Here is a 27176-nt window from a genome sequence, read left to right on the forward strand (position 1 = left end):
CTTGAATTGTTGTTGTCGAACAGAAACTCCTACTAATGAGATTCCAGGGAAAAGGAAGAACTTTTTTACCAATCAACAGGAAATCCAATTCATTAACACACTGCTCATTTACAAGCATGTAAGTAACTTCCATTATAAAAGGATTTAGATCGGCATCATCGATGCTATGATGCAAAATCAGCACAGCAGGGTATCTCAAGCAAAAAATTGAAACCGTTTGAAAAATAGAAGAATATTTTACAGAAAACAGCTAGAACAGAAACTAATAGAGCAGAAGCTCCATAGCATTTAAGAAGTATGAAGGATAAATTCTCATGTACATAAACATGGTCAGGTTATACAGCACTAAAGATCCCTGAGATTGGCTAAGTATAGAGTGAAACATATCATTTTTCAAACAAAAGAGTTTTTCACTGCCATTAGATTTTACTGTATGAATCCTGTCAACGAATTTGAAGTAAATTAAAGCAAAGCTCCTCAATCAGATCTCATCAGCCTGCTGCCCTCAAAAACACTGGACTTAAGCCCTCAATTAAAAAATTATATATAAAAAAATGGTTACCCCACTCACTCTCCCCACAAAAGATGGTGTATTAGGAACAGATGGATGGGTTTAGATGACTCAGTGCAACCTGATGGACTCATTTGGAAATATAATATCTGGATTTCGCATGTGAGGGTTAATTTCTGCTAATTCTTTCCATTTAGCCCCAGTTCCATGGATGCGCAAAGAAATGCTCCAAAGAGTATCTACAGGTTGCACAGTTGTGGCCAGCTGAGAAGGTTTTGTCACAGTCTTTGACTTCATAAATGGATGCTTATTGCTCTTCCCCATGCCGCCTGCGAGCAACCACCGAGAACCAGACTGCTGCTGTATCGAACTACCCCAGTGTTTGTTCTTGCCAGGTTCCATCTTCAGACCTGCAACATGTACTTTTGTGATTTTGAACTGAGAAATGCCCTCCTCTTCTTTCTTCTCCTCATTAGCTATAGTTTCAAGATTTGACCCCAGTTCATCATCTTGTTCGCCAGTCCCTTTCTCAGAAATAATACTGTATATTTTGGGCTTAGGGGGAGCAACAACACGTTCAACTTGAACTAAAGCAAGCATTGGAGTTCCAACAGGCTCAAAGTTGCGCAAGGGATCCTGAAGCTGCACCATTAAAGCTACTGTAAAGTAATTCCCAAATAAACCCCACCTTCTACCTGAGCTCCTCCCCCCTTTCTTGCCTGCCTTCCATCCTCTATTAAATAAGTCTGAAGCCCTTGCATGATGAGCTGCAAGTATTTTTGACGTCCGATCACTGATTTCATCTTCAATTAATCCAGAATCTAGCTTCATCCACTCATCCAGGGTTATTGATAAACCCATCAACCCATCAACTTCATCCCCACTGCCTTTGACATCCAGAAGTTGCAACCCAGCAGCCCCCTCTAAAGCAAGAGAGCTGCCACCCTTAGCCCCTTTCCCTTCCAGAGCTGATATTTCCCCAAAAGCTTGCGACCTTATATTTGAAGGTGCCTCCTCATCAGACATTCCAGATTGTATCCTCAGACCCTCCAGTGATAGGGCTTCAATCTTATCCATTGCTAGTGGAGCAAGATCCTCTAGTGAAACATATTCTGATCCTGTCTCCACATCCCTCGGTGAAGTTATGCTTAAAGCTTTACTATTTTTTCTATAACCAGAGGTATTCCGACCAACCCCTGACTCCCCTTTTTGTTTCTGATGCAGCAACAACCTCTGCCTGGGTAAATAAAAGGAGAGATACAATCCCCAATTAAGATAAAGGACAGACATTAGTGTCAATGAAAGAATCTATAGAGAGAAACTCACAAACCTTTCACATGCCTCCACAGAGGGCAATGCTTCCCATGCCACCTGCTGCATTGTTTTTCCACTAACATCTTCCAGGGGCATTAACTTGCTTGCTTGAACTGATAGCTTCTCAATTCCTACAGAAGCCAAGCGTTGCAATATTTCCACAATGTCAGAACCCATTTCTGCTGGCAGTACAACAGGATGGGAGGCCTGCATGATCAGTTCATAATTGTTCTTACAATTCCTAAAAAGGGATGGGCTCATGGACCGCAGAAATCCACCATTCTTTGTCTGAATACATGGGCCCAAGCACTCACCAAGAGGTGGTAACGCAACTGGGTCCTCAGGTGGACGATCAATAAGACTACCAAACCCACCCCAGCTCTCAGGTGGAGAACTCTCAAACACCTTCTCATTCAAACCCCATTTATTCATTAGAGCCTCTGTTTCTTTATCTTCCAGAACTCGGGCCATTGACATGGTTCTTACTTCTTGAGTTGCTTTCTGATGATCCACTTTGGCAGCATGAACAATTGTCCAGAGATCAAAATCCTCTGAAAAGTCCCCTGATCCTGCATCCTTTCCCAATCCATCACCAAGACCAAGGATACCATCACCGATGGTAGGATATTCCTTCTCAAATTGTTTCAAAAGGCGCCCTCTTGGGGATTCTGGATCACTATCAGAACTCAGCCCCCGTGTGCTTTGCTTTATCCCTAACATGCTCAAAAACTCAGCAGCAGCAGAATCTGAGACCTCATCATCCCAGCTAAGGGACTTGCTCTTCGTGCTTCCTATCACATAATTTGGTTCAGCCTCAGTGTCACTCAGCTGCTTGGACATCCCTGGTATAAGTTCTGAAGACCCCGTAACTTCTGCCTCAAGTACGGAAAGGCTATGGAGAGCAGAATCTAGTTCTTCCATTATTGAATCATCAAGAAACGACCCACTCTCTTTCAGTTTCTCATCCGGACAAGAGAACTCTTCAGCATGTTGATCTGGCCTTGCACCCTTTACTTCCAAGGCAACTCCCCCTCCTTTATCAGCACCTAAAGGTTTAATTTTTTCCTCCCCGGGTTCACCAAGCTGATCCCTTGCAGCAATTTCTATCCCTTGTTCAATTACCACAAACTCAGGCTCATCAGACTCTTTCTCCCCATCTCTTTCAATCAGCTCTGCTAAGCTGCAATTCTTCAATTCAGGCGATATTGACTGTACAGGCCTAAAGTCACAATCGACATTGTCCAACTCGCCAACATTGTTCTTGCTATTCTCCAATTTCCATGAAGCCAAAACCGAGACCTTTTCCGACTTCAAACTTGGCATGACCTCACGAAGCACCTCCATGTCATCCAAAGACCGAGATACAAGGTGAGATCTATCATTAACGACATGACTCGGACCTCGAAGGCTCTCAGCTCTCCTAGAGGAATTCTGCCGATCACCTTTCGCGAATTCGGAACCCTTCTTCTCGCCGCTAGAGTCCGTTGAATCACTTCCCCCTACCACCACCGAGAATCCAAAACTCGCATTAAGGGAAGCACCGCCTGCTTTTCCTGTAAGCCGGAAGCTCGTGCTCCACTCCCCGGAGCCCTTCTCCTCCTCCAGCTCCTCCAGGGTGAGCGGCAGCAACCTCGTGAGGTCCACCCGGTGCTTCCCGAGGTCGACCCCCGGTGTATCCACCACCGTGGCGTAGAGAAAGAAGTGCCTCGCCTCGTACTTGGCGGAATGCTGGGGCCCGCTCCGGCTGCCATAGACAGAACACTGGTGGGTTAGCGTCTCCCCGAACTCGGCGGTCCCATGGACAGCCCTGACGGGGCGTGTCCGAGCGCCGGCGGAGTTGGTGGTCCGGCGCCAGTGGACGCAGAGGGCGGTGTTGGCTAGGGGCAGGGGGAGGCCCTTGATGGAATGGACGTGGAGGGAGAAGCGGCAGTCGAAGCGGTGGCGACGGCTGTTGGAGAGCGTCCGGAGGGGCCTCCAACTCCAGATGGAGGAGGAGGAGGAGGGCTTCTTGTCCTTGATAGACGCGGAGTGGGGAACAAGAGAGGTGGAGAATGATGGTTTGAGAGTGGAATCCGGGATGCGGGATCGGGCGGCGGCAATCGAGGAGAGGGAGTGGTGGTGATCGGGAGGCGGAGGAGGGCGGCGGCGGGGCTTGGGGTCGAGAGAGAGAGCCTTGCTGAGGGCCTCAATCTCGTGGAAGAGGCCAACGTTGGCGGGGTCGCCGGCGGGGCTCGTCTTCGCGGGTTCTGGTTTTCCGAGCATGGTTCTTTGGACCGGAGTTCCCGACGCGATTCGGGATTCAAGAAAAAATAAAAAGTGGCCCGCCCTTATTAAGCGACGACCTCGGTGAGCGGACTGGAAGGGATTTCTTGTTTACCGAAGGCGTTCGTTCATATTTTTCTCCGTTCACCGTATTTGTTCTCGGTTCTCAGAGGAGGGGGGAGGAGTTTGGGGGGAGAGGTGGGGTGAGGGAGCGTGTAAGGGCGGGATCGTTTGTGGTGCACCGGCGCGGTGTATGATGGATGGGCGGATCGGATACCTTGCTTGGGCTTACGGGTTTACGGGTCCAGCGGAAGTTTCCCTGGAATACTACCACTTTTGCGAGAATGTTCATCTAGGCCGTTGAATTAAGGCATCCAGGCAAATCGAACGGCATGGGGGCACAGCGCGAGCGAATGGCGGCTCTTCACTGGATTTGGTGTGCTAGGTGAATCAGCAAACAGACTTTTGGGGAAAAATGAACTTTTGCAGACCACGTGTTGATTGATGAACGTGCCAGTAGGAATTTCCGTGCGAAAATCTTAAGCAACGGGGAATATACCCTCCGATCTCCACTCGATGCACAACCATTAGAGATGGCAACTTACTCCATTCCATAATTTCCATTAGATATCCGATCTGATCCAACTTATGTGAGGCAGGTATTTACTCGACCCACAATAGATATAGGGCAGAAACGGATAGTGGTAAAACCCGTCTTGAACTTAAATCGGATATACATATTTTATATATATATATATATATATATATATATATATATATACACATTTTTTTATAAATTCTCTTTTTGAGACAAAAAAATCATCTACATGTAAAAATATTGATTTTTATTTATTTAAAATACTATTTTTTTTTATTTTATCTAATCCGACCCGTCTAACTCGCTCCAACTCAATCTGCCCTGCCCGGCCTTGCCCCAAGGTAGATATAATGCACGTATAGATAATAGCTTACCAAACTCATATCCGATCTGTTTCCATCCATAACATCCAATGTCACTGTGAGTTCTCGAGACCTATCAAAAATCCAATAAAATTGGGTTAGATTTGCTATAGAATTATAGATGATACAGTTTATTTAAGTAAGGTCCATATCAACCCAATCCCCCTCCAACCCAATTTTGTTGGAGGAAAAATAAAGATCTTTGTAGGTCTTCTTTTTATCCTGCAGACATACCCATAGATAAGATTTAGGCCAAAATTAGGATAGACCATCATAAAAAAAATGGACTGGACGAGCTAACAAATCCGATTCCTATGGAAATAGAGTCCGGTCCTACTGGATTTTCCAAACAGGCCCCAAGAGTCTATTTGGATATTCCTATGGAATTAAATTAAAAATCTTATAAGATTCTTGGATTGGGCTATCCATTTAAACATGACATTATGTTAACCAAATATCACCCAATGCAAATTCCAAAAAAATCTTTATAGGTCTTTTTTTATTTCTATAGGCCAAAGGCTAGGATCCGGATTAGATTTAGATAAGCTCTTAAAAATTATAAGATGGATAGACCAACATGCTTAATTGTTACTGTATTTTTATCTCAACCTTGCAAGAATATCTAAAATAAGCCCTGAAATTGGAGCTTAGAACCCCCAACAGATATGATGACATGCACATTGGCATTCGTGTACCATTTTGCCCCATTTCGACTGGAGCTTAGACCTCCAAGTAAATCGAACTACCGATCGTGAGCTAGCTTTGGTAGTTAGGGGTTCATTTGAAGATCAATGTCATTTAGAATTGATCTTCTTCTTCTTCTTTTAATTAAGTGACAGGCAGTTATACCATCAGAACTAAGACTTGATAGCCATGAGAGAATTAAACTTAGCATGAGAAAAATAAATTGATTGTACAATGACAAAGACAATTTCTACGGTGAATTCTAAAAATGAATGACTTTTGTATTATCAACTAGGAAGAGTTTGCAACTTGTGAAATGCTGTAAGAGTACTCGCAGATCTCAAGTAATCATATGTACAAGAAATAGTTATATATTAAAAACAATATGAGGATTTCTTTATTTATGTAAATAGACCGAAAGACTTGATCACATCTCCTCTAGTGAGATAGTTTATTTTTCTAAACTTAGATGGCATCATGTTCTCCCATCATTTATCTTGTCCAATGCTCAATAGGCATGCATCTAGCGAAGGATTACTTGTGAATTATTACCAAAGAAGTTAATTATGAATAACCCCCCGTGATAGGCCATAGCTAGACAAATAAGTTTCTCGAAGTGCATGCATCAAACTCCCCTATCATTGCATGAAGGCATGTCTTCTTAAACAAAGTAATACTTTCTTATAAAAAGAAATGAAAGCATTTTCAAAATATTGATTTGTTTTTTGAAAAAAAAATGGTTGTAGTTTTGATAACGGGATATGACTGTGTTGGCGTCTTTTCCATCTCATTCGAAAGTATCGTGGGGCTCGCTGACAGAATCCTATCGAGGAATAGTAAAAGAGAGTGATGACAAGCCAGATAGTGCAGATAAATTTGTGTGGGCATGCCACTAGCATTAGGTCAGCCAAAAAATAGTCAAGGAAGGATAAAAAATAGTATGGATCAGATGCTTTAATCTTTAAGGACTTTAGCCACCGTCGCACGACCATTCAATGGATAAAAAGTATAGTGCTTGGTAGAGAAATGTAAAGCTGAGCTATAATAGAGGTTTAGTCTTGAACTATGGTAGAAATCTAAGTTAATATAAGATAAAAATACATTAGATATTGTCAAAAAGACACTTTACCAAGTACAAATCTGATATTTATTATAAGATAAAGTACCCGCCCTAAAATATAATAACCGCCTAGTCTAACGGTTGTTCTCATGTGAGGTCTTCACTTTTGACCGTTCTGCTTACTAACGTCGGTCGACTTTCCACCATTACACGACCATGAAAATGGCTACTTGGCACCAATTGCTAGGCCTGTTTTCGTATTCTATCAACCTTCGATGTCCGTACTCTTTGGGCTCGTTTGGTTCGCGGAAAAAGGAGGAAAAGTGTAGTCAATGGAAAAGTAATGAAATGACTCTTGTTTGGTTGGAGTTTTCAAAGAAGAAAGAAGGAAAAGTTGTATTCCCATGAGAACATGATTCCCACATTTCATGGAAAAGTTTTTTCCATGAGAAACATGGGAAAGTTACTTTCCCATGAGGCGGGAATCACTCCATTTTTATTTTTTTCCAAAAAGTTCCTTCAGCATTAAAGAAGCATTAAAGAGGCATTAAAAACCTAATTTTTATTAAGGGCATAATAGGAATTATACATAACTTTCTTAGGAAAGTGGATGGCCAACCAAATATAAGCACTTTGAAAATTTGTCACTTTCCCATGGTCAACCAAACATGCCAAAAGTACTTTTCTAGGCATCCTCTTTCTAGGAATTTATTTTCCAGAAAATATATTTCTAGGAGAAAAAATGCTTTCCGCGAACCAAACGAGCCCTTTAAGGTTTTGGGTTTGAATTTAGGAAAAATTATTATTTTTATAGAAAAATGTTGATATTTCCTACTCCCTACGAATATTCCGTTGGGCCTACACCTCTGCTCCTAGCTAAACCTACTCAGAACCTAGCGGATCCAACAAAAAGGTTTATGATCTGGATCCAGAACCCGACTTAGCCATCCACCTTTTCGCTCTGGTGATCAGTTCGGCTGCGCTTGGTCGGGTCTGAACCACGCTTAAGGGTGCAAAGGGACCAAACATGCACGTATCAGACAGGTATCGCATGATGCGCCCACGTGTCAACTCTACCATTATCTCACGCTTACAAGAAGCTGTGAGAAACTTCCATCATCTTCTGCACTCTCCACCGTCTCAACACGTTCCAGCACCGCTTTTCTTCATTACCATCGCCAGAAGCTTCCTCCTCTATATATAAAAGTTATACCAACCCCCCTCTCTCCTTGCAAGCCAAAGCTGAGATAGAGATCCGTTCGAGAGCCAAAGCACGTAGGGATGGACATGCTCGACGAGCCCTTCTTCTCGACGCTGCAGCAGCTGATGGAAATCCCGGAGGAGATGGAGAAAGCCTTCAATGCACCAACGCGCGCCTACGTCCGGGACCGGAAGGCGATGGCGGCGACGCCGGCGGACGTGAAGGAGCTGCCGGGTTCGCTGGTGTTCCTGATCGACATGCCCGGGATCAAGTCCGGGGAGATCAAGGTCCAGGTGGAGGACGACCGTTTGCTGGTCGTCAGCGGCGAGCGGAAGCGGCCCGAGGACAAGGAGGGCAAGTACCTTCGCATGGAGCGCCGGATGGGCAAGTTCATGCGCAGATTCCCGCTGCCGGAGAACGCCAACCTGGACGCCATCTCGGCGGTCTTCCAGGATGGCGTGCTCACCATCACCGTCGAGAAGCTGCCGCCACCGGAGCCGAAGAAGCCCAAAACCATCGATGTCAAGGGCGCTTAAAAGGATCAAGAATCGGTGTCACGCGAATATATGAGAGGGAAGAACCCCACTTCGGTTTGAGTGTCTAATATTGTAGGATAAATAAACGGCTTTCCTTTCTTGTCTATCTTTTTACCCGTTTCTTTTCTTTTGTTTCTTTTGTACTCACGTGTGATAAACAAGAAGTCTGTTTGTGTATACTTATAGATCTCGGTTGTGTTTGCATATGCTAATACCAAATCATTTTGTGCATCTATAACTAGTAAGAAGGTTTATAATCTTATGAGAGTTTTCCTCAATATTCTGAAAAATATTTACCATCTAGAATAAGGAAAAAAATATAATTTTTGTCTAAAAAAATACGTTGAAAAACAGTAGATACAATCTTTCAATATATTTTTTTTTTCAACACCTACACACACTATTCTAACATGGGTAGATGGGGCAGCTTATAACATATTCAAAGGATCTTTTTCGAGTATTGAGCAGCAAAGGAGGCGACTTAATTTGCAGCTTTGTTCGTCTTTCTAAACACATGCATGGTCTGAAAAAAACGCAATCTTTCCCCATTTTGTGAATATCATTGAGCAGTGGATGTTCGTTCCTTCATTAATCTTCGTTCCGAATACATTTAATAGACTATTCATACTATTCATTCTAAGCAATTAACCAAGGAAAAATCTAAAGCCGGGATGGATGGAACGTTGAGTTGGAAGCTTTCATGAGGCTTAGAGAATGATAGGCCTAGGTGGCGCCAAACTGATGTCGCATAATTTGGTAACAAAGTACGGCATTTGGGTATTAGATTGTATAGCCAGTATTAATGGATCGATCAGAGAAATTCTTCTTGTGCACATAGCAAGTAAAACATGGCAGAGGAAGAAATTACTAGTCCCTAATAGGCCGGGGGGGATGCAATGTTAGCTGAGGATTTTGTAATAGTACTCATGGTTGGTCTAGATTGGAGTTTTGAGACCAGATTAAGGTGAATTATTGTCTTTATAATTTGGATGGTTACCATGCCCCTTGAGCCCCAATCATCCTGTTCAGAAAACGCACTTCTTTGTAGTTGGTATGCATTGCTTTGCTTTAATAGAGGTTGTTGGGAGACACCTTGTTGCTGGAAATTGGACCCGGGGGCCGCCGCGAAGCCGGGGAAGGAGGAGCTTCGCTGCTGCAGGGGGCGGGCGGCGGTGCGCCGGCTGGCTGCGTCCTCCACCGCGGGGGGTGTGCAAGTCCTGCAAGGAAAACCGGTGGCCGGGCTCCCCGGCGCCGGCCCTCCGATGCCTAAGTCAGTGGGGACAAGTATGTGGAGAGAGCAGGGAAGAGAGTATATGGAGAAGACAGCAAGAACATTAGGATAAGATAAAGAAGACGAAGAGGATGATGTCCTCAATTGTGTCTGTGCTTCCCGGCGGGTTCAGTCCCGGGGATCTGTTTCCGTTTTTCGTTGTCCTCTTCCCCCTTGGTTCTCCCAGGTTCCCTTTTATAGGAGGGGATTACGTTACCTGGGAGGTAACCGGGGGATTTGTCCCTGTCTGTGATAATTGGGCACGATTTGGCCCATTTATGGCATAGTGGAGAACGGGGCCGAATCAGACCGGAACCAGGAAGTTGTCACGGTCGATCGGACCTGTTGGAGTGGTTGAACCACCGGCCGTAGCGGGCCTGGGGTCTGTGGATGGTAAGTGCATTTATTACCGAATGAACCGGCGGTCAGGTAGAGCCATGCGCTCTGATGGTTCAGTGATCCGGAGATCGTCTTGGGCCGTGTTCATTAAATGCCTGAGTGCATCGGAGACTTAAGGGAGTCTCATGCATTAATGGCAGGTCGTGCCGAACACCTGCGGAGATCTTATGCCTTGATGGCTTGGAGATAGTGGCAGGTCGCAAGCCGTAGGAGTTGTCAAGTCCCTTGGACTTTAGGCGGAGGTTGACCATTTGGTTAAGGCATCGGCTCGGCAAGGGTGCCGAGCCGAGCTGGTCGCCCAATGGGGCGCCCTGTGGCGGGGCTGCTTCGAGTACTCCTGGTCGGCGCCCTTTAGGCGAGCACCTTCTAGCAGAGCGCCTCGGCGCTGTCTTTGGTCGGCACTAACCGAGCAGCTTATTTTGGTTGGGCACCTCTTGGCGCGCACTCTGGTCGGCGCCCTCTAGTCGAGCGCCTTCCTGGTCGGCATCCTTTGGCCGAGCAGCTTTCTGGCCGGCACTCCTTGGCCGAGCAGCTTTCCGGTCGGCGCTCTTCGGCCGAGCGGCTTTCCGGTCGGCGTACTTCGGCCGAGCACCTCCGTGGATGTATGACTTGGGGTTTTTTCCCCAACACTACCCCCCGACTTCCGAGCTCCAGTTGGCTACCAGCTGGAGCGCGGGAAGTAGCTTTAATTGGGTCATTACTAATTCCGAAAATTTCGATTTACTGCGCGTTTTGAGTTATCGAACGCTTCGAGGTGCTTTTAATAGGCGGCGTCTCTTCTTTCCCGAAGAGCCTCATTATTGGGACACCTTTTGCGAAGCGTCCTCGCGTCGTGGGCTCATGATGGGGCCGCACGATCTTCGATTGCGGACGCCTTTCCGCGCGATCCGATGGGGCGCTTTAGTGTCCGAAGCGCTAGCCCTAATTAAATGCGTCGTTCTGTCTTTTGGATCGACACGCGTCGCCATCTGAACAGGACACAGCATTTTTCTCGCTAATCTGGGCCGTTGGGGAGGTCTATTTAAACTCTCCCTGGCTCCTTGTCCTCTTTCTATTGCCTTCTGCTTCCAGCTTTCCTTCCAGTCTTCCTCAGACTGAAGTTCCTTCTCTCCGGCATTTCCCTCAGGTCCCTCTTCTTTTTGATTTCTCTCTCTTGCAATGGGTTCTTTGCCTAGCGAAGTAGTGTCCACCATGAGTGCCCTGGAGGTCGAGATGACCGAAGAGTGGTTTTTCCCTCTTCACGGGTTCCGTTTGGAACCCGCCAGGCGAAGGGATCGGATAACCGATCCTCCGGTAGGCCGGATCGGAGTGCACTCGGAGTCACTCTGGGCCGGCCTCCGATTCCCTCTCCACAGCTTTGTGAATGAGTTGCTGGCGGTATGCCAGTTGGTTCCGGCGCAACTTACTCCAAACGCTTGGAGGACAGTGATGGGTTTCCTGTCACTGTGTTTACTACAGGAGATTCCTACCTCTGTCAACGTCTTCCGGCGACTTTTTATTTTCAAGTCGAACCCGGGAGACGGGGAGTGGCTCTACATCGCCCTCTGGGTGGGTCGGCCACTCTTTCAAGGTGCTCCTTCGTCTATTCATAGCTGGAAGGAGAAATTCTTCTTCCTTGGTTCTGCACAGTCCTGGGGGTTTGACCCCAGGTGGAGGCCGGCCCAGCTTAAATCCATCAACAGGCTCCCCCAGCTTTCTCCGCGTGAGCAGGAGATCTTTGACACCATCCGCAGCCTTGGGGACGGGATTTTGCTGAATGGCCTCATTAGCGAGGACGCCCTGGTGAACGTGGGCTTGAGCTCGGCACGTCCTCAGGGTAAGGATAGTTACAGCAACTTCTTATTTCCTTATTGTTCTAATGTTCTAATTTTGCTTATCTTTGCAGACATCGCAAAAATGGTGACCAAGAGCGAAGTCCTTTACGCCCGCTTCCAGAAGAGGGCAGCTGAGCTCTCGGGTGCGGAGCCAAGGAAGAAGCAGAAGGTCTCGGCAACCTCGACTCCCTCGGCGGCAGTGGTGGCCGAGGCGGGTCCTTCCCGCCCTGCGCATCCTGAGGCGGGGCCTTCTCGCCCCGCCAACTCCGAGGCGGGGCCTTCTCAGCCCGCGTGCCCTGAGGCTGATCGGAGAGAGGGCGCGGGCTCCGGGGGCTCGGGCTCCAGAGGAGCCCCGATGGCGCCCCCATGCCCGACGCCCTTGGCACAGGTCCCTGGTCGGCAGGACGCTCCAGTTGCCGACCAGGGGAGGAGTTCAGCGGGTCCCGTGCTTGCACGCCCCGCTATAGTTGTGCGGCGGTCAGATCGGCCGCTCGTCCGACCCCAGCCCCCTAGCTCCGAACCGGGGGGCAATCAGGGAGCTTCGGGGTCGGCTCTACCTAGGCCAGCCGATGCTGGCCTTTCGGGCCCATCGGGCTCGGGGGGACGGGTGCCCCTTGCACCCACCTGGTCGGTGTTCGAGGGAGATTCAGCCCTCGAGAACCCTCGAGTAGCGCTGGAGGTATTCCGGGTCGCGCTGCTCCCAGCTGACCGGGCAATGATGCAGTCCATGAGCTATAATGCTTTCATGGACTACACTCGCTGCAACGCCGTCCGGGTAAGTAAAATCTTCCACTTGTGTAATCCGTATAGATTTTCTACCAGTGGCGCCTTAATACTTTTCTTTTCGTCTCTTTTACAGCATTTGCACGAGACGGAGATGCTGATGCACCTAGTCCAAGAATACCGGGAGAAAGCCCGGAGGTGCCAGCGCGGCTATGACGAGGCCCAGAGGAGGTACACGGCCGCCGAGGTGAAGTACCAGGCCTCCGAAGCGAAGTACCAGGCCTCTGAGGCCGAACGACAGGTGCTCCAAGAAAAAGTCAGAGCATCTGAGGGAAGAATTCGAGCTCTTACCGTCGAGCTCGATGAGGAGAAGGGCGCGCATGCGTTGGCGAGGTCCGAGCTGCGCGCCGCTGAGGCTCGATTGGCCGAAATCGAGCAGGCGATGGCCTCCCGCGAGCAGGAGGTGGGGAATGCCCGTCTCCGACATTCGGAGCTTGAGCGGGAAATAAAAACACTTGAGAAGAAGGCCGCCTACCACGAGGCTCGGGAGCTTGAGGCTCGGGAGCAAGCTCAGAGCGCAGTGGCGCTCTTTCGCGAGTTGGAGGAGTTCCGCGACCTCCTGGAGGAGGAGGGTGTGAATGGGCTGATCCAGGGCTTCTGGGATTTCCGCAATCAATTGCGGCGGCTCCTCCCGGATTTTGACGTGAACTTGCTCCAACCGGGAGCAGGGGTCGAAAGGCCGGATGCGGAGGCAGATATTCCGGAGGCCGAGGCGACCGAAGCCGCCCCCGAGGCTACTCTCATCGCTGCTGAGGTCGAGGTCCCGACTGCTGAGCCCGCCGCTCCCGACACTGCCGAAGCCGAGGTGGTCGAGCTCGGGTCTTAGTGTAATTCTGTTTTGTTTTGTGAAGTCGGGATGGCCTCCCGTACTTGTAAGGTCCGAACCCAAATTTTGTACTTAGCCTACGGGCCTTTTTGAAATGAATATACATTTTCTCTTCCGAAAACTCGTCTTCTGCTCGGATCTGTTTTAGGTTCCGAGGATAGGGCCTGGGCTTTACCCGCCACAGGGTTTGAGTTTAAGTTTGGCTTGCCGAGCTCCATTGCTCGGTCCTTCAACCAGTGGTATAACAACGCTTGTGCTTATACCAAGGATTTGGGCTCGGAAAGTCTTTCCGAGCTCAGTCCAGAATTCGACCGAGCCCTAAGGCGGTCTCTAGGACTTAAAATTTTTGCGTAATTAGTGAACTTCGACCCTCGCATTGCCGGGGCGGACCAGATTCGTTTCCAACGAATGGGTCGAATGCTCGTCAACTCGTGACGGGAATTCACCGGACTTAGTGTAATGATATGCTGGTGTCATGAGCACTCCTTCGCCGAGGCGATTGAAGACGCTCCTCTGCTCGACGTCCGTTCTTTGAGGACATCGGCAGAGAAAAATCCAAGACAATGTAGAAGCATTAAATGAATGGGTACCTTGTACCATATGCGTCCTTGCGCCGAGGCGGCTGAAGACGCTTCTCTGCTCGGACTCCGTTCTTCGAGGACGTCGGCAGAGAAATTCAAAAGCAGAATAGATAATGTAAAAACATTAAGTAAATGGGTACCTTGTACCGTGTGCGTCCTTGCGCCGAGGCGACTGAAGACGCTTCTCTGCTCGGACTCCGTTTTTGGAGGGCGTCGACAGAGAAATCCAATAATGGGTAATGTAAAGACATTAAATAAATAGGTACCTTGTACCGTGTGCGTCCTGGCGCCGAGGTGACTGAAGACGCTTCTCTGCTCGGACTCCGTTCTTCGAGGACGTCGGCAGAGAAATCCAATAATAAGTAATGTAAAGACATTAAATAAATAGGTACCTTGTACCGTGTGCGTCCCGGCGCCGAGGCGACTGAAGACGCTTCTCTGCTCGGACTCCGTTCTTCGAGGACGTCGGCAGAGAAATCCAATAATAGGTAATGTAAAGACATTAAATAAATAGGTACCTTGTACCGTGTGCGTCCCGGCGCCGAGGCGACTGAAGACGCTTCTCTGCTCGGACTCCGTTTTTGGAGGGCGTCGGCAGAGAAATCCAATAATAGGTAATGTAAAGACATTAAATAAATAGGTACCTTGTACCGTGTGCGTCCCGGCGCCGAGGCGACTGAAGACGCTTCTCTGCTCGAACTCCGTTTTTGGAGGGCGTCGACAGAGATCCAGAAGAGGAAGGAACGAGCCGAGCTCGTTTGGTCAATAAAGACCATCCCAACGTATCGGGGCATCCCGACGTCTCGAGGCATCCCGGCCGAGGTTGGGGTAGGAGCACGAGCCGAGCTCGTCCGGTCAGAGGGGACCGCTACTCAATAAATGGAGCACGAGCCGAGCTCGTCCGGTCAGAGAGGACCGCTACTCAATAAATGGAGCACGAGCCGAGCTCGTCCGGTCAGAGAGGACCGCTACTCAATAATCGATGGAGCACGAGCCGAGCTCGTCCGGTCAGAGAGGACTGTTACTCAATAAATGGAGCACGAGCCGAGCTCGTCCGGTCAGAGAGGACCGCTACTCAATAATCGATGGAGCATGAGCCGAGCTCGTCCGGCCAGAGAGGACCGCTACTCAATAGTCGATGGAGCACGAGCCGAGCTCGTCCGGCCAGAGAGGACCGCTACTCAATAGTCGATGGAGCACGAGCCGAGCTCGTCCGGCCAGAGAGGACCGCTACTCAATAATCGATGGAGCACGAGCCGAGCTCGTCCGGCCAGAGAGGACCGCTACTCAATAGTCGATGGAGCACGAGCCGAGCTCGTCCGGTCAGAGAGGACCGCTACTCAATAATCGATGGAGCACGAGCCGAGCTCGTCCGGCCAGAGAGGACCGCTACTCATGTCTCGACGCCTCGAGCTTCCCGGTAACCGGGGCGTCCCGACGTCTCGGGGCATCCTGACCGTGGCCAGGGTAGGAGAACGAGCCGAGCTCGCTGATGGAGAGCGCACCATAAACTCATGGACATCTTCAGGGAGTCCACGCAGGTACTCCATCATCCCGAGGTATCAGGGCATCCCAACCGTGGTTAGGGAAGAAGAATAAACCTGATGCCATGGGATAATCAAGAAAATTGGCGAGCTCGGAATAAGTCCGCAAACCATCAGTTTATCGTGAAATGAAATTCATAGAGTGAAATTCATAGAATGGAATTTAATGGTTGAATAATGAGGGACCCCTTAGGGTTCTACTGGTGGTACACGCGGAGATTTTCAGAGCTCCAGCTCCGCGGAATGGGAGTCCCATCTAGAGACTCCAATTGATAAGCTCCGGGTCGGCGAATGCGCGTGACTCGGTATGGTCCCTCCCAATTCGGGGCCAGCTTCCCCTCGCTCAGTTGGTCGGAAGGTTTCAGCTCTTCTTAGGACAAGGTCCCCTGGTCTGAAAGATTTGACTTTGACCCTGGCGTTGTAGTACTGAGCTGTCTTTTGTTGGTACCGCGCCATACGCACTCGGGCGACCTCCCTTGTTTCCTCGATCAGGTCGAGGTTGCCTCTGAGCTGCGAAGAGTTGGAGCTAGCATCGTGGTGCTCGACTCTTGGAGAGGGGAGCCCAATCTCTAGTGGAATGACGGCCTCCGTCCCATATGTTAGGTTGAAGGGAGTCTCGCCAGTGGGGACGCGGAACGTAGTCCGGTAAGCCCACAGGACATTGTATAAGTCTTCGACCCATTGTCCTTTGGATTTGTCGAGCCTGGTTTTGAGACCCTGCAAAATAGTACGATTTGTTACCTCGGTTTCTCCGTTTGTCTGAGGATGCGCGACCGAGGTGAAGCGGTGGTCAATGCCAAGCTCGGAGCAGAACTCTCTGAAATGGATGTTGTCGAACTGGCGACCGTTGTCAGAGATAAGGATGCGGGGGAGCCCAAATCTGCAAATGATGGATTTCCAAACGAAATCCCGCATCTTCTGCTCGGTGATCCGGGCGAGGGGCTCAGCTTCCACCCACTTAGTGAAGTAGTCGATGGAGACGACCAGGAACTTCCTTTGCCCGGTGGCCAGAGGAAATGGCCCGAGGATGTCAATTCTCCACTGGGCAAAAGGCCAAGGGGAGCTGATAGAAGTCAAAGGAGCCGAGGGCCGGCGCTGAACATTGGCGTTCCTTTGGCACCGGTCGCATCTTTGGACGAAATCCATAGCATCCTTCTGGAGTGTTGGCCAATAATATCCTTGGCGCAGAATTTTATGGGCCAAGGCTCGTCCTCCCAGATGGTTTCCACAAATTCCTTCGTGGACTTCGCGCAGGGCATAATTAGCTTCCGTTGGGCGAAGGCATCTGAGAAGGGGAGAGGTGAAGGATTTCCGATAGAGCTTTCCCTCGTATAGTATGTATCGGGTGGCGAGGCGCTTGATTCGGCGAGCCTCTCGTACATCAGCAGGAAGGGTTTCGTCTTGCAGATAGTTGATGAGTCCATCCATCCAGCTTGGCTCGAGCTCGGTGCAGAGGGTCTGCTCGGGCTCGTCTGTGCTGGGCTTTTGGAGATATTCCAGGACTGCCTCTTTGGGAAGCTCGCTCATGCGAGAGGACGCCAGCTTTGATAGCTGGTCGGCCCTGAGATTCTCCGACCTGGCAATATGTTGAATGTGGAAAGAGTCCAAGGTCGAGGCGAGATCCCGTACCTTCTGGAGATACTTCTGCATGGTCGGGTCTCTGGCTTCGAAGTCGCCCACAATTTGGTTGACGACGAGCTGAGAATCACTGAAGGCCTTCAAGTCCTTCACTCCTAGCTCTTTGGCTAGCTTAAGCCCAGCGACGAGCGCTTCATACTCCGCCATGTTATTGGAAGCAGGAAACTCGAGGCGTAGGGCCTGCTCGGCGACCACCCCCTCCGGGCTGGTGAGAATAAATCCTGCTCCATTACCCCCCGAGTTTGAAGAGCCATCGACATGTAGAGCCCATGTAAAACTCGGGGTCTGCTCCAGCGGTGGCTCGGGTTCAGGCTCGACCTCATCTGGTATGGTGCACTCGGCCATAAAGTCTGCGAGTGCTTGCGCTTTGATCGCCTGTCTGGGCCGGTACTCAATGTCGAATTCCCCGAGCTCAATGGCCCATTTAGTGATCCGACCCGCACGATCTGATCTCTGCAGGATCTGCTTGATCGGCTGGTCAGTCAGCACAGCCACTGTGTGAGCTTGGAAGTAGGGTCGGAGCCTCCGAGCTGAGATGACCAAAGCGTAGGCGGTCTTCTCAAGCTTGGAGTATCGGGTCTCAGCATCCCTTAAGACCCGGCTGGTGTAATACACCGGTTTCTGAAGTTTCCCCTCCTCTCGGACCAGGACCGAGCTTACTGCTACAGGGGAGACAGCTAAATACAAGTAGAGGAGCTCACCCTGTTGAGGCTTCGTGAGTAGGGGAGGGGAAGCCAGCAAGTGCTTGAGCTCTTCAAAAGATTGCTGGCACTCGTCCGACCACAAAAAGTTCTTCGGCTTCTTGAGGGCTGCAAAGAATGGAAGGCAGCGCTCAGCTGAGCGGGAGATAAACCTCCCGAGGGCTGCCACTCGGCCCGTGAGCCGCTGTACCTCCTTGACCGTCCTGGGAGGCGTCATCCTTTGGAGGGCTCGGATCTTCTCTGGATTGGCCTCAATTCCTCGTTGTGTAATGATGAAGCCGAGGAATTTGCCGGAGGTGACCCCGAATGCACATTTAGCTGGGTTGAGCTTCATCTGGTACTTTCGGAGTGTAGAGAATGCTTCATTGAGGTCGGCTATGTGGTCTTGCGCCGCCTTGCTTTTCACCAGCATATCATCCACGTAGACCTCCATGTTTCGGCCTATTTGGTCTTTGAAGATCCGGCTGACCAGCCTTTGATAAGTCGCCCCGGCATTTTTTAGACCGAATGGCATCACTTTGTAGCAGTAGGTTCCCCCGTCGGTGATGAAGGCTGTCTTTTCCTCGTCTTCTGGCGCCATGCGGATCTGGTTATATCCGGAAAAGGCGTCCATGAATGCCAGCAGCTCGTGACCCGAGGTGGAGTCCACGAGCTGGTCAATGCTGGGAAGTGGAAAGCTGTCCTTCGGGCAGGCTTTATTCAGGTCGGTGTAGTCCACGCACATACGCCACTTTCCGCTAGCTTTTTTGACGAAGACCACATTGGCGAGCCATTCCGGGTAGGATATCTTCCGGATGAAACCGGCTTCGAGGAGCTTGCCGACCTCCTCGGCTGCTGCTCGTTGTCGTTCAGGGGCGGCGCCTCGCTTCTTTTGCCGCACGGGCTTGCAGGTCGGTTTCACCTGAAGTCGGTGGACCACGACCTCCGGGTCTATCCCCGGCATATCTACAGGCGACCAGGCGAAGACATCCATATTGTCCCGTAGGAAGTCGACGAGGCGACTCCTCTCGTTTTCGCCAAGGCCAGAGCCGATCTGCACGGTTAGCTCGGGAAAGTTCTCTCGTAAGGGAACTTGAATTAACAACTCACCAGGCTCTACCCGCTCTTTCTGGGGGTTGACCCGTGCCTCCATAACTTCAGTTGAGGGCTGGTCAGTCGTTGGGGCGGGCACCTCGGCTGGTCGTCTTGCCTCGTGGGTCGCTAGGTAGCATCGCCTTGCCACCATTTGGTCCCCTCGGACTTCACCGACTCCCTGGCTGGTGGGGAATCGCATCAGCAGGTGGTGAGTTGAGACCGCTGCTCGGAGGGCGTTGAGTCCTGGCCTTCCAAGGATGGCGTTGTAAACCGAGGGCAGGCGTATCACAAGGAAGCTCATACCCACGGTACTTTCACGAGGGGCGAGCCCGGCTGTGACCAGAAGGTCGATCTCGCCCTCTACTGGGACTGAATCCCCAGTGAATCCAACTAGCGGAGCATTCATCCTCCGTAGCTGTTCTTTTGTCATCCCCATTTTACGATAAGCATCAAAATACAAAACATTCGCCGAGCTTCCATTATCAACCAGGATGCGTTTTACATCAAATTTATTTATGATCATGGAGATGACCATGGCATCATCATGGGGAGTTTCGACTCCTTCTAGATCGTCATCTGAGAAGGAGATGGCTTCAGAGGTGCGCGGGCGCTTCGAGGAGGCTCCTTCCCCTGAGGCTTTCCCAGCCGAGGTCCCTCGGATAGTGTTGATGACGCCAGCGATGGGCCTGTTGGCATTGGAACCTTCAGGCTGTGCTGCTCCTTCGGCTGGCTTCTTTCCTTCACGCCGGCCTTGCACAAACCGATCGAGCACCCCTCGGCAAATGAGTGCTTCGATCTCATTTCGGAGCTGGTAACAATCCTCGGTATCATGGCCGTGATCCCGGTGAAAACGGCAATACTTCCGGAGATCACGCCGGATTCTGGTGTCTGGCTTTGGAGGGGGGAGCCGGATGCAATCCCGATTCTCAATCTCCATGAGGATTTCAGCCCGAGGAGCATTGAGGGGAGTATACTTTTCATACCTCCCTTCAGGTGCACGGGCCTGCAGTGGTAACCTCGGGCGGAGTGACCTCTGCTGCGGCGGTCCTCTCAACCGGGGTGGACTCTTCGGGCGGGGCGGATTCTTAGCTCGTCGTGGAGACGGGCTTCTGGGTCGGCCGCGTTCCTCGCGGCGCCTCTTCTTGGGGTTCTGCTCGGTCCCGCCCCGCCTGACGGCCACGGCTTCCTCAGCCTTGGCATACTTCCGGGCCCGAGCGAACATTTCTGTAAGGTCCGCTGGGAAATTCTTCTCAATCGAGAAGAGGAATCTGTAGGACCGGGCTCCAGTCTTCAGCGCCGACATGGCGATTGACTGGTCAAGCTCCCAGACTTCCCATGTTGCGGCGGTGAACCGGTCCAAGTACTCCTTGAAGGATTCTCCCTCCTTTTGTTTGATGTCAAGGAGGGAGTCAGATGTCCGCCGCTGGGGCTGGCTGGCGGCAAAGTTGCCAGCAAATTGTCTGCCGAGCTGCTCAAAGGAAGAGACAGTACTCGGCTTCAGCCCGGTAAACCAAAGCCGGGCTGGCCCTCGGAGTGTCGCCGGGAAAGCTTTGCACATCATGGCCTCCGAGGCTCCTTGTAGGGCCATTAAGACCCGGTAACTCTCCAGGTGGTCCAGGGGATCAGCCTTGCCGTTGTAGGGCTCCACCTGGGGCATCTTGAACCGTGGTGGGACCGGTTCATCTTCGATCTCCGGGGAGAAGGGAGACTTCGTAGTGAACTCGAAGTCGTTATCACGTCCTGATTTTCTCCCGTGGAGTGCCTGGATTTGGCGCTCCAACTTCTCGACCTTCTTGTCGAGTTCATCATTCTGGAGGATCGCTACAGCGGTTCCTCCGGGTGCAGGTTGCCCTGGAACCGACTCAGCTTCTGAAGGCTGTGGCCAGCCTCCGTGATCTCTGACTGGGTGCTCTCTCCAGAGGGAGGCCTGGACTTGAGAGTCCTGACCTCGAAGAGGAAGCCCGCTTGTAGGGGGCTCCGGTTGAACTGGAGCCGGGGGAGGCGGTGCTGCTGGGATGCCCCTGGGTTGCAAGCTTTGGACGGCGGTAGCCAACGCCTGCACTTGCTGCACCAGGGCATCAAATTGTTCCGGTTGAACTTGAGGTGCTGGCTCAACCGGGGGTGGTGAGTTCCGAACGGAACATTCTGGGCTTGGTGGAGGACGCCGAGAGGCGTTGGAAGCCCCTTTGCTTCTTAGCTTCATGGTAGCGAACTCGGGCCCTTCCTCTAGCGCCAACTGTTGCTGGAAATTGGACCCGGGGGCCGCCGCAAAGCCGGGGAAGGAGGAGCTCCGCTGCTGCAGGGGGCGGGCGGCGGTGCGCCGGCTGGCTGCGTCCTCCACCGCGGGGGGTGTGCAAGTCCTGCAAGGAAAACCGGTGGCCGGGCTCCCCGGCGCCGGCCCTCCGATGCCTAAGTCAGTGGGGACAAGTATGTGGAGAGAGCAGGGAAGAGAGTATATGGAGAAGACAGCAAGAACATTAGGATAAGATAAAGAAGACGAAGAGGATGATGTCCTCAATTGTGTCTGTGCTTCCCGGCGGGTTCAGTCCCGGGGATCTGTTTCCGTTTTTCGTTGTCCTCTTCCCCCTTGGTTCTCCCAGGTTCCCTTTTATAGGAGGGGATTACGTTACCTGGGAGGTAACCGGGGGATTTGTCCCTGTCTGTGATAATTGGGCACGATTTGGCCCATTTATGGCATAGTGGAGAACGGGGCCGAATCAGACCGGAACCAGGGAGTTGTCACGGTCGATCGGACCTGTTGGAGTGGTTGAACCACCGGCCGTAGCGGGCCTGGGGTCTGTGGATGGTAAGTGCATTTATTACCGAATGAACCGGCGGTCAGGTAGAGCCATGCGCTCTGATGGTTCAGTGATCCGGAGATCGTCTTGGGCCGTGTTCATTAAATGCCTGAGTGCATCGGAGACTTAAGGGAGTCTCATGCATTAATGGCAGGTCGTGCCGAACACCTGCGGAGATCTTATGCCTTGATGGCTTGGAGATAGTGGCAGGTCGCAAGCCGTAGGAGTTGTCAAGTCCCTTGGACTTTAGGCGGAGGTTGACCATTTGGTTAAGGCATCGGCTCGGCAAGGGTGCCGAGCCGAGCTGGTCGCCCAATGGGGCGCCATGTGGCGGGGCTGCTTCGAGTACTCCTGGTCGGCGCCCTTTAGGCGAGCACCTTCTAGCAGAGCGCCTCGGCGCTGTCTTTGGTCGGCACTAACCGAGCAGCTTATTTTGGTTGGGCACCTCTTGGCGCGCACTCTGGTCGGCGCCCTCTAGTCGAGCGCCTTCCTGGTCGGCATCCTTTGGCCGAGCAGCTTTCTGGCCGGCACTCCTTGGCCGAGCAGCTTTCCGGTCGGCGCTCTTCGGCCGAGCGGCTTTCCGGTCGGCGTACTTCGGCCGAGCGCCTCCGTGGATGTATGACTTGGGGTTTTTCCCCCAACACACCTAGTGCCCCTCTCCATTTGATTCTAGGAAAAGCCGGGAAAAGGTTAAAAAGAAAAGATGGGGACTGTTTGGACGATTTGATATGAAAGTGGACGCCATCATGCATATCTGTTTGGACGGTTGTAATGATTTTTGTCTGTTATTTTATTATTTTGTACGTGGATATAAAGTTCTTTAAGCAGTAGACCAATTCTCTAAAAAAATTCTTTTCGTTGCATCTTTTGCTTACAATTAGGAATAAGCATAGATCTTTAATTTCACTTTTATTCCATCATGTAATTGTGCTGAGGACTTAAGGGATGTAAGCAAGAGAGAAGCACCTCTGCAAAGTTCTTGTATTTAAATAATTTGGAGTTTTAATTTGTGAAAAAGAAGGATTTGCTCGCCTAAGGCTACAAGAAAGTGAGGGTGATGAGAAGGATATACTCTTCGTCGTAAATATGCAGTAAACATGCTGAGGTCAAGATGAGGTCGGCCTCTGGCCTGCGCGTCCAGCGCTACGGGGGATCTGCTGCCACTGCTTCTCCTCAGAGGTATTGTTCGCTTTGGAGCAGGTCGAAGCCTTCCTCATGGTTTTGCCCTTTAAAAGGCGCCTCTAAAGAGAAAGAGGTTGCCTCCTCCATTTAAGGAACATACCTCTTCACTATCTAGTCGATGTGGGACTAAGTCCGAGATCCTTTATTTCCACAACATAGCTCCTCCAATGGAGGGATCTGTGCCAGGGTCAAGGACTCTCTACAAGGGATTTGCCATCTGACCTCGTCCCATCGGTCTCAGACAGCGCAGGCAACTGCTTCTTCTTAGATGTATTGTCTGCTTTGGAGCAGGTCGAAACCTTTCTCACGATTTTGCCCTTTAAAAGGCGCCTCTGAAGATAAAGGGGTCGCCCCCCTCCATTTAAGAAACATACCTTTCCGCTATCTAGTCGATATGGGACTAAGTCCGAGATCCTTTATTTTCACAACAAAACACAAACAAAAAAAAGTTGGAATGGGGTTGAACTCCAGGAGTGGAGTTGCAACTTGACGTTCTCATTTAAGTATGATATAAATTGAAAAATATTTCTAATGAGATGGAAAAACCGTAAACACTATTCCTTTCTTTTATGTGCATCTCAGTTAAGTAGACTAATCACACGGTCCAATTCAAGTCAGAGGAACCTTGAGAAAGTGTGAGTTCGATCATGCATAAAATAGGAAGGGCCAAATCCATACGATGGCTGGTCTTCCCAGCGTCTCATATGAACTGTGTTTTTTATCTCTAATATACACACGTATGAGATGTTTGGGTTTCTACCCAGCGACTAGAGAGGGTGGGGGGATTTAGGTTTCCATCCTGATTTTTTTTTGTTATTATTTTATATACAAATTACAATCTAGGATCTTCTGCATCAGTACAGATCCTCACATATTTCTCTTATTTAAACTCCGGTATACTTGTCAGATTAAAGATTCAAATCTAATCACAAATATCATGATCATCCCATGGTCAATCTCCATAAATCTATGCTACAGTGTTCTCTAGTTTATATAGGTTATTGGCCAGGTTTCTTTTGTCACAACTCAAGATTTCATCCCAAAAACTTATCCAGAAGATATTATTTAGATTCTTTAGCTTTATATAAGTATCTACAATCTATCTGGTATAAAGATGATGTAGAACTAAATATACGTCTGTAAATATTTTTATAATACACTTACGTATTGTGCCAATCCATATGCTCAATGCATCTAACTTTGCTGATATGGCTCTTTTGAAACTTTTCTGGCAATTGATTGAGCCAACCCAGACTACCGGTCCCTCTATCTCTCTTTTACGAGAGGAGCAGGAAGCAGTGATGCTGTGTTTAAGGATGTCAATCGAAAGCCTTAAGGTTAGATGCACATTTTTTTTTTTTTGCTGAAATGGATACTTTCTACATCACGAGTATGAATACACCCAATAGAACCAATGCATAGAAACATCTTACATTGGGCTGACTTGGACTTTTTGACCATTGGTATCCTGATTGGCCAGAGCATCAGCTACACCATTATCTTCTTGAAAAATAATGGGAAGCAGAGAATTTTGCTTTCTTGTTTTGGGTAAGGCATGCTGGTTATGCGGTCATGAAATAGATACAACCACCAGGATTTACTTACAATAAGTCATGCAACCAAGTAGATTTTGCATGAGTCGAGTCCCAAGTGAATAAGCTTGTGTCCAACGACATGAGAGGCCACCACCTTCATGTCAAGAGGTCGTCCAAATTGAGCTCCCCTTCCTGCGTGACAAAATTTTGGCTAGATTTTGGCATAAGATATAAAAAAATATAAAATATATAAATAAATCTATTTCATCTTATTAGCTTAAGTTTTTAAGACAAGTGGCAATTTTAATATGGTATTAAAGTACATATTTTAAGTTTGAACTTTATTTTTGTACTTTTTAATTTTATTATTATTAAAAAATTAATATGTCGAAGAAAAATTCGGCCATATGCGAGGGGGGAGTGACAATTTCAACACAAGAGGCAGGAAAATTATTTAACTGCGGCACTACGGTCCATATGTCAGGTAAACAGAGGTGTCACGACTCGTTTCTGTGGCATTGTCCTTGCACGTCGGACCGTATCGCCGAAATTAGACGCACAGTCCATGGGCCAGGATGGCCCATTACTTTCCACCGATGCTGTGCGGCCCTAATGGCCTGTTCCGAGTCTTCGCGAAGCTCTCAGAAGTTTCTGTCGCATTCCCGACACTTCGAGAACCAATTCCTCTTCTTCCACAATCCCTATTTAAATGCCCTGGTTCCCCTTCCTCCCCAAACGGCAGATAGAATCAGAAAGCGATCCGGCTTTTCAGGAAGATCGGAGATCGAGGTAGAGCGATGGACTGCAGCAGTGTGTTCGGACTGAACGACCCCGTGATATTGACGCTGCAGCACCTCATGGACATCCCGGAGGAGACGGAGAAGGCCATCAACGCGCCCACCCGCACCTACGTCCGCGACGCCAAGGCCATGGCCTCCACGCCGGCCGACGTCGAGGAGCTGCCGTCCTCCTACGTCTTCGTCGTCGACATGCCCGGGGTCAAGTCCGGCGAGATCAAGGTCCAGGTGGAGGACGACAACGTGCTGGTCATCAGCGGCGAGCGCAAGCGCGAGGAGGACAAGGAGGGCTGCAGGTACCTCCGCATGGAGCGCCGCTTGGGCAAGTTCATGCGCAAGTTCTCCCTCCCGGACAACGCCAACACCGACGCCATCTCGGCGGTGTGCCAGGACGGCGTCCTCACCGTCACCGTCCAGAAGCTGCCGCCGCCGGAGCCCAAGAAGCCCAAGATCATCGAGGTCAAGATCGCCTGAGTTAAATCAATAGCTGTGTGATGTGATGTGGAAATGAAGTTCTCTCTCCCCGATTAGTTTGTGGTTGCGTCGATGATGAGATGAAATGTCTTTTTTATTGGTATGATGACCAACGAGTCCTTCCATTCGCTACTTATTATTTTATTCGCAGTGGTTTTTTTTTTTTTTTTTCTGAATATGGATGTTTCATACAATACGGGTACGAATACATCTAATAAGATCAAAATACAATACCTGACGGAGTACCAATAGCAGCTCCGCCTCCCCCGACCAGAGGGCATACCCCGAGTGATGGGCCGCATAGGCAGCCACCCAATCGGCTGCCTCATTGGCCTTCTTGAATACATGCTTGGCCAGAATGGCCCCCTCCTCATTCATCATTATCACAATATCGCGAATCAAGGGATGGTCTGTGCCCTCACCCCCCAATCCCCTCTGAATCCACCGGACGAAAGTGGCCCAGTCACCCTCCAAAATAAGCGAGCTGGCCCGCAATACTATCTGCGCATGTCGAAGGCCTGCTCAGGCTGCACGCAGCTCTGCTCCAGGGATCGATATATCGAACAGCTGACAGCCTCCTGCAGCCACTACCCTGGAATGCGGGCTCCGTATGACAAAGCCTGCACCGCCTTGCGTGCCGCCATCCAAAACCGACCCATCGAAGTTGACCTTGAGGAAGCTCAGGGGTGGGGGCTTTCAGGTGAAAAACACCAACTGAGGAGCTGCCGAAGCAAGGGGAAACCCCAGATGTCCCGAGCTGTCAAAGGTCCATCTGTATGAGGGGCGGGTCTGATCTCCGAGGCCTGTGCTCGAGCAAACTCTGCTGCAAACCTCGGTGACACCCTGCGCTCACCGAGAGTATGGGCATTCCTTGCCAGCCAAATCTGAAGTGCTGTACAAGTAGCTCTAATGCCCTCCTCGCGGGTCTATAAACTGGCTAACCACTGCCGTATCACCCTAAGAAACTGTAGCCGCGCACTCCGGGCCCCCTGTGGGATCCCAGCCCACTGCCATGTCGACCTCGTCCATATACACTGGAAGAGCACGTGGTTCACTGACTCCTCAGCTTCATACGTCCCGCACTCAGCCGGGACTCCCCACCCTCACTTGCTCAGCTCTGCTCTCGTAGGAAGTCGGTCCCAGAACACCTTCCATAGAAAGAAAGCTACCCTCGGGTGAAGTTCGGACCTCCAAATCCAAGTGCAATCCGGCCCTGGCTCGTGCTCCGGCTG

The 27176-nt window shown here is 50.2% G+C and overlaps 3 protein-coding genes across 3 annotated transcripts; 2 read left to right on the top strand and 1 right to left on the bottom strand.

The window, feature by feature from the left end:
• Positions 1-258: 258 nt before the first annotated feature.
• LOC103720817 (protein PLASTID MOVEMENT IMPAIRED 1-RELATED 1-like) lies at positions 259-4304 on the bottom strand. The gene is made up of 2 exons (XM_039129256.3): positions 1842-4304; positions 259-1748 (listed from the first exon to the last, which is right to left on the bottom strand). Exons 1-2 carry the CDS (start codon positions 4085-4087, stop codon positions 623-625), a joined length of 3372 nt encoding a protein of 1123 aa, XP_038985184.3. The 5' UTR covers positions 4088-4304; the 3' UTR covers positions 259-622.
• A 3682-nt stretch (positions 4305-7986) lies between these two features.
• Positions 7987-8707, top strand: LOC103720808 (17.1 kDa class II heat shock protein-like). The gene has a single exon (XM_008810703.6). The coding sequence runs from the start codon at positions 8073-8075 to the stop codon at positions 8526-8528; it is 456 nt and encodes a 151-aa protein (XP_008808925.1). The 5' UTR covers positions 7987-8072; the 3' UTR covers positions 8529-8707.
• Positions 8708-25376: 16669 nt separating this feature from the next.
• LOC103720807 (17.1 kDa class II heat shock protein-like) lies at positions 25377-26050 on the top strand. Its single transcript, XM_008810701.6, has one exon. It carries the CDS (start codon positions 25471-25473, stop codon positions 25942-25944), a length of 474 nt encoding a protein of 157 aa, XP_008808923.3. The 5' UTR covers positions 25377-25470; the 3' UTR covers positions 25945-26050.
• Positions 26051-27176: the final 1126 nt, after the last annotated feature.

The sequence above is a fragment of the Phoenix dactylifera genome, chromosome 5, assembly GCF_051530095.1.
Source record: "Phoenix dactylifera cultivar Ajwa chromosome 5, Ajwa_hap1_PhDact_Kaust_v1.1, whole genome shotgun sequence".
Lineage (NCBI taxonomy): Eukaryota > Viridiplantae > Streptophyta > Magnoliopsida > Arecales > Arecaceae > Phoenix > Phoenix dactylifera.

Excerpts from the sequence above, each read along its gene's own strand:
- LOC103720817 (XM_039129256.3), bottom strand. The coding sequence starts at position 4,087 with ATGCTCGGAAAACCAGAACCCGCGAAGACGAGCCCCGCCGGCGACCCC. Across the intron at positions 1,749-1,841 it reads TCTGTGGAGGCATGTGAAAG|GCAGAGGTTGTTGCTGCATC; the intron begins GTTTGTGAGTTT and ends TTATTTACCCAG.
- LOC103720808 (XM_008810703.6), top strand. The coding sequence starts at position 8,073 with ATGGACATGCTCGACGAGCCCTTCTTCTCGACGCTGCAGCAGCTGATG.
- LOC103720807 (XM_008810701.6), top strand. The coding sequence starts at position 25,471 with ATGGACTGCAGCAGTGTGTTCGGACTGAACGACCCCGTGATATTGACG.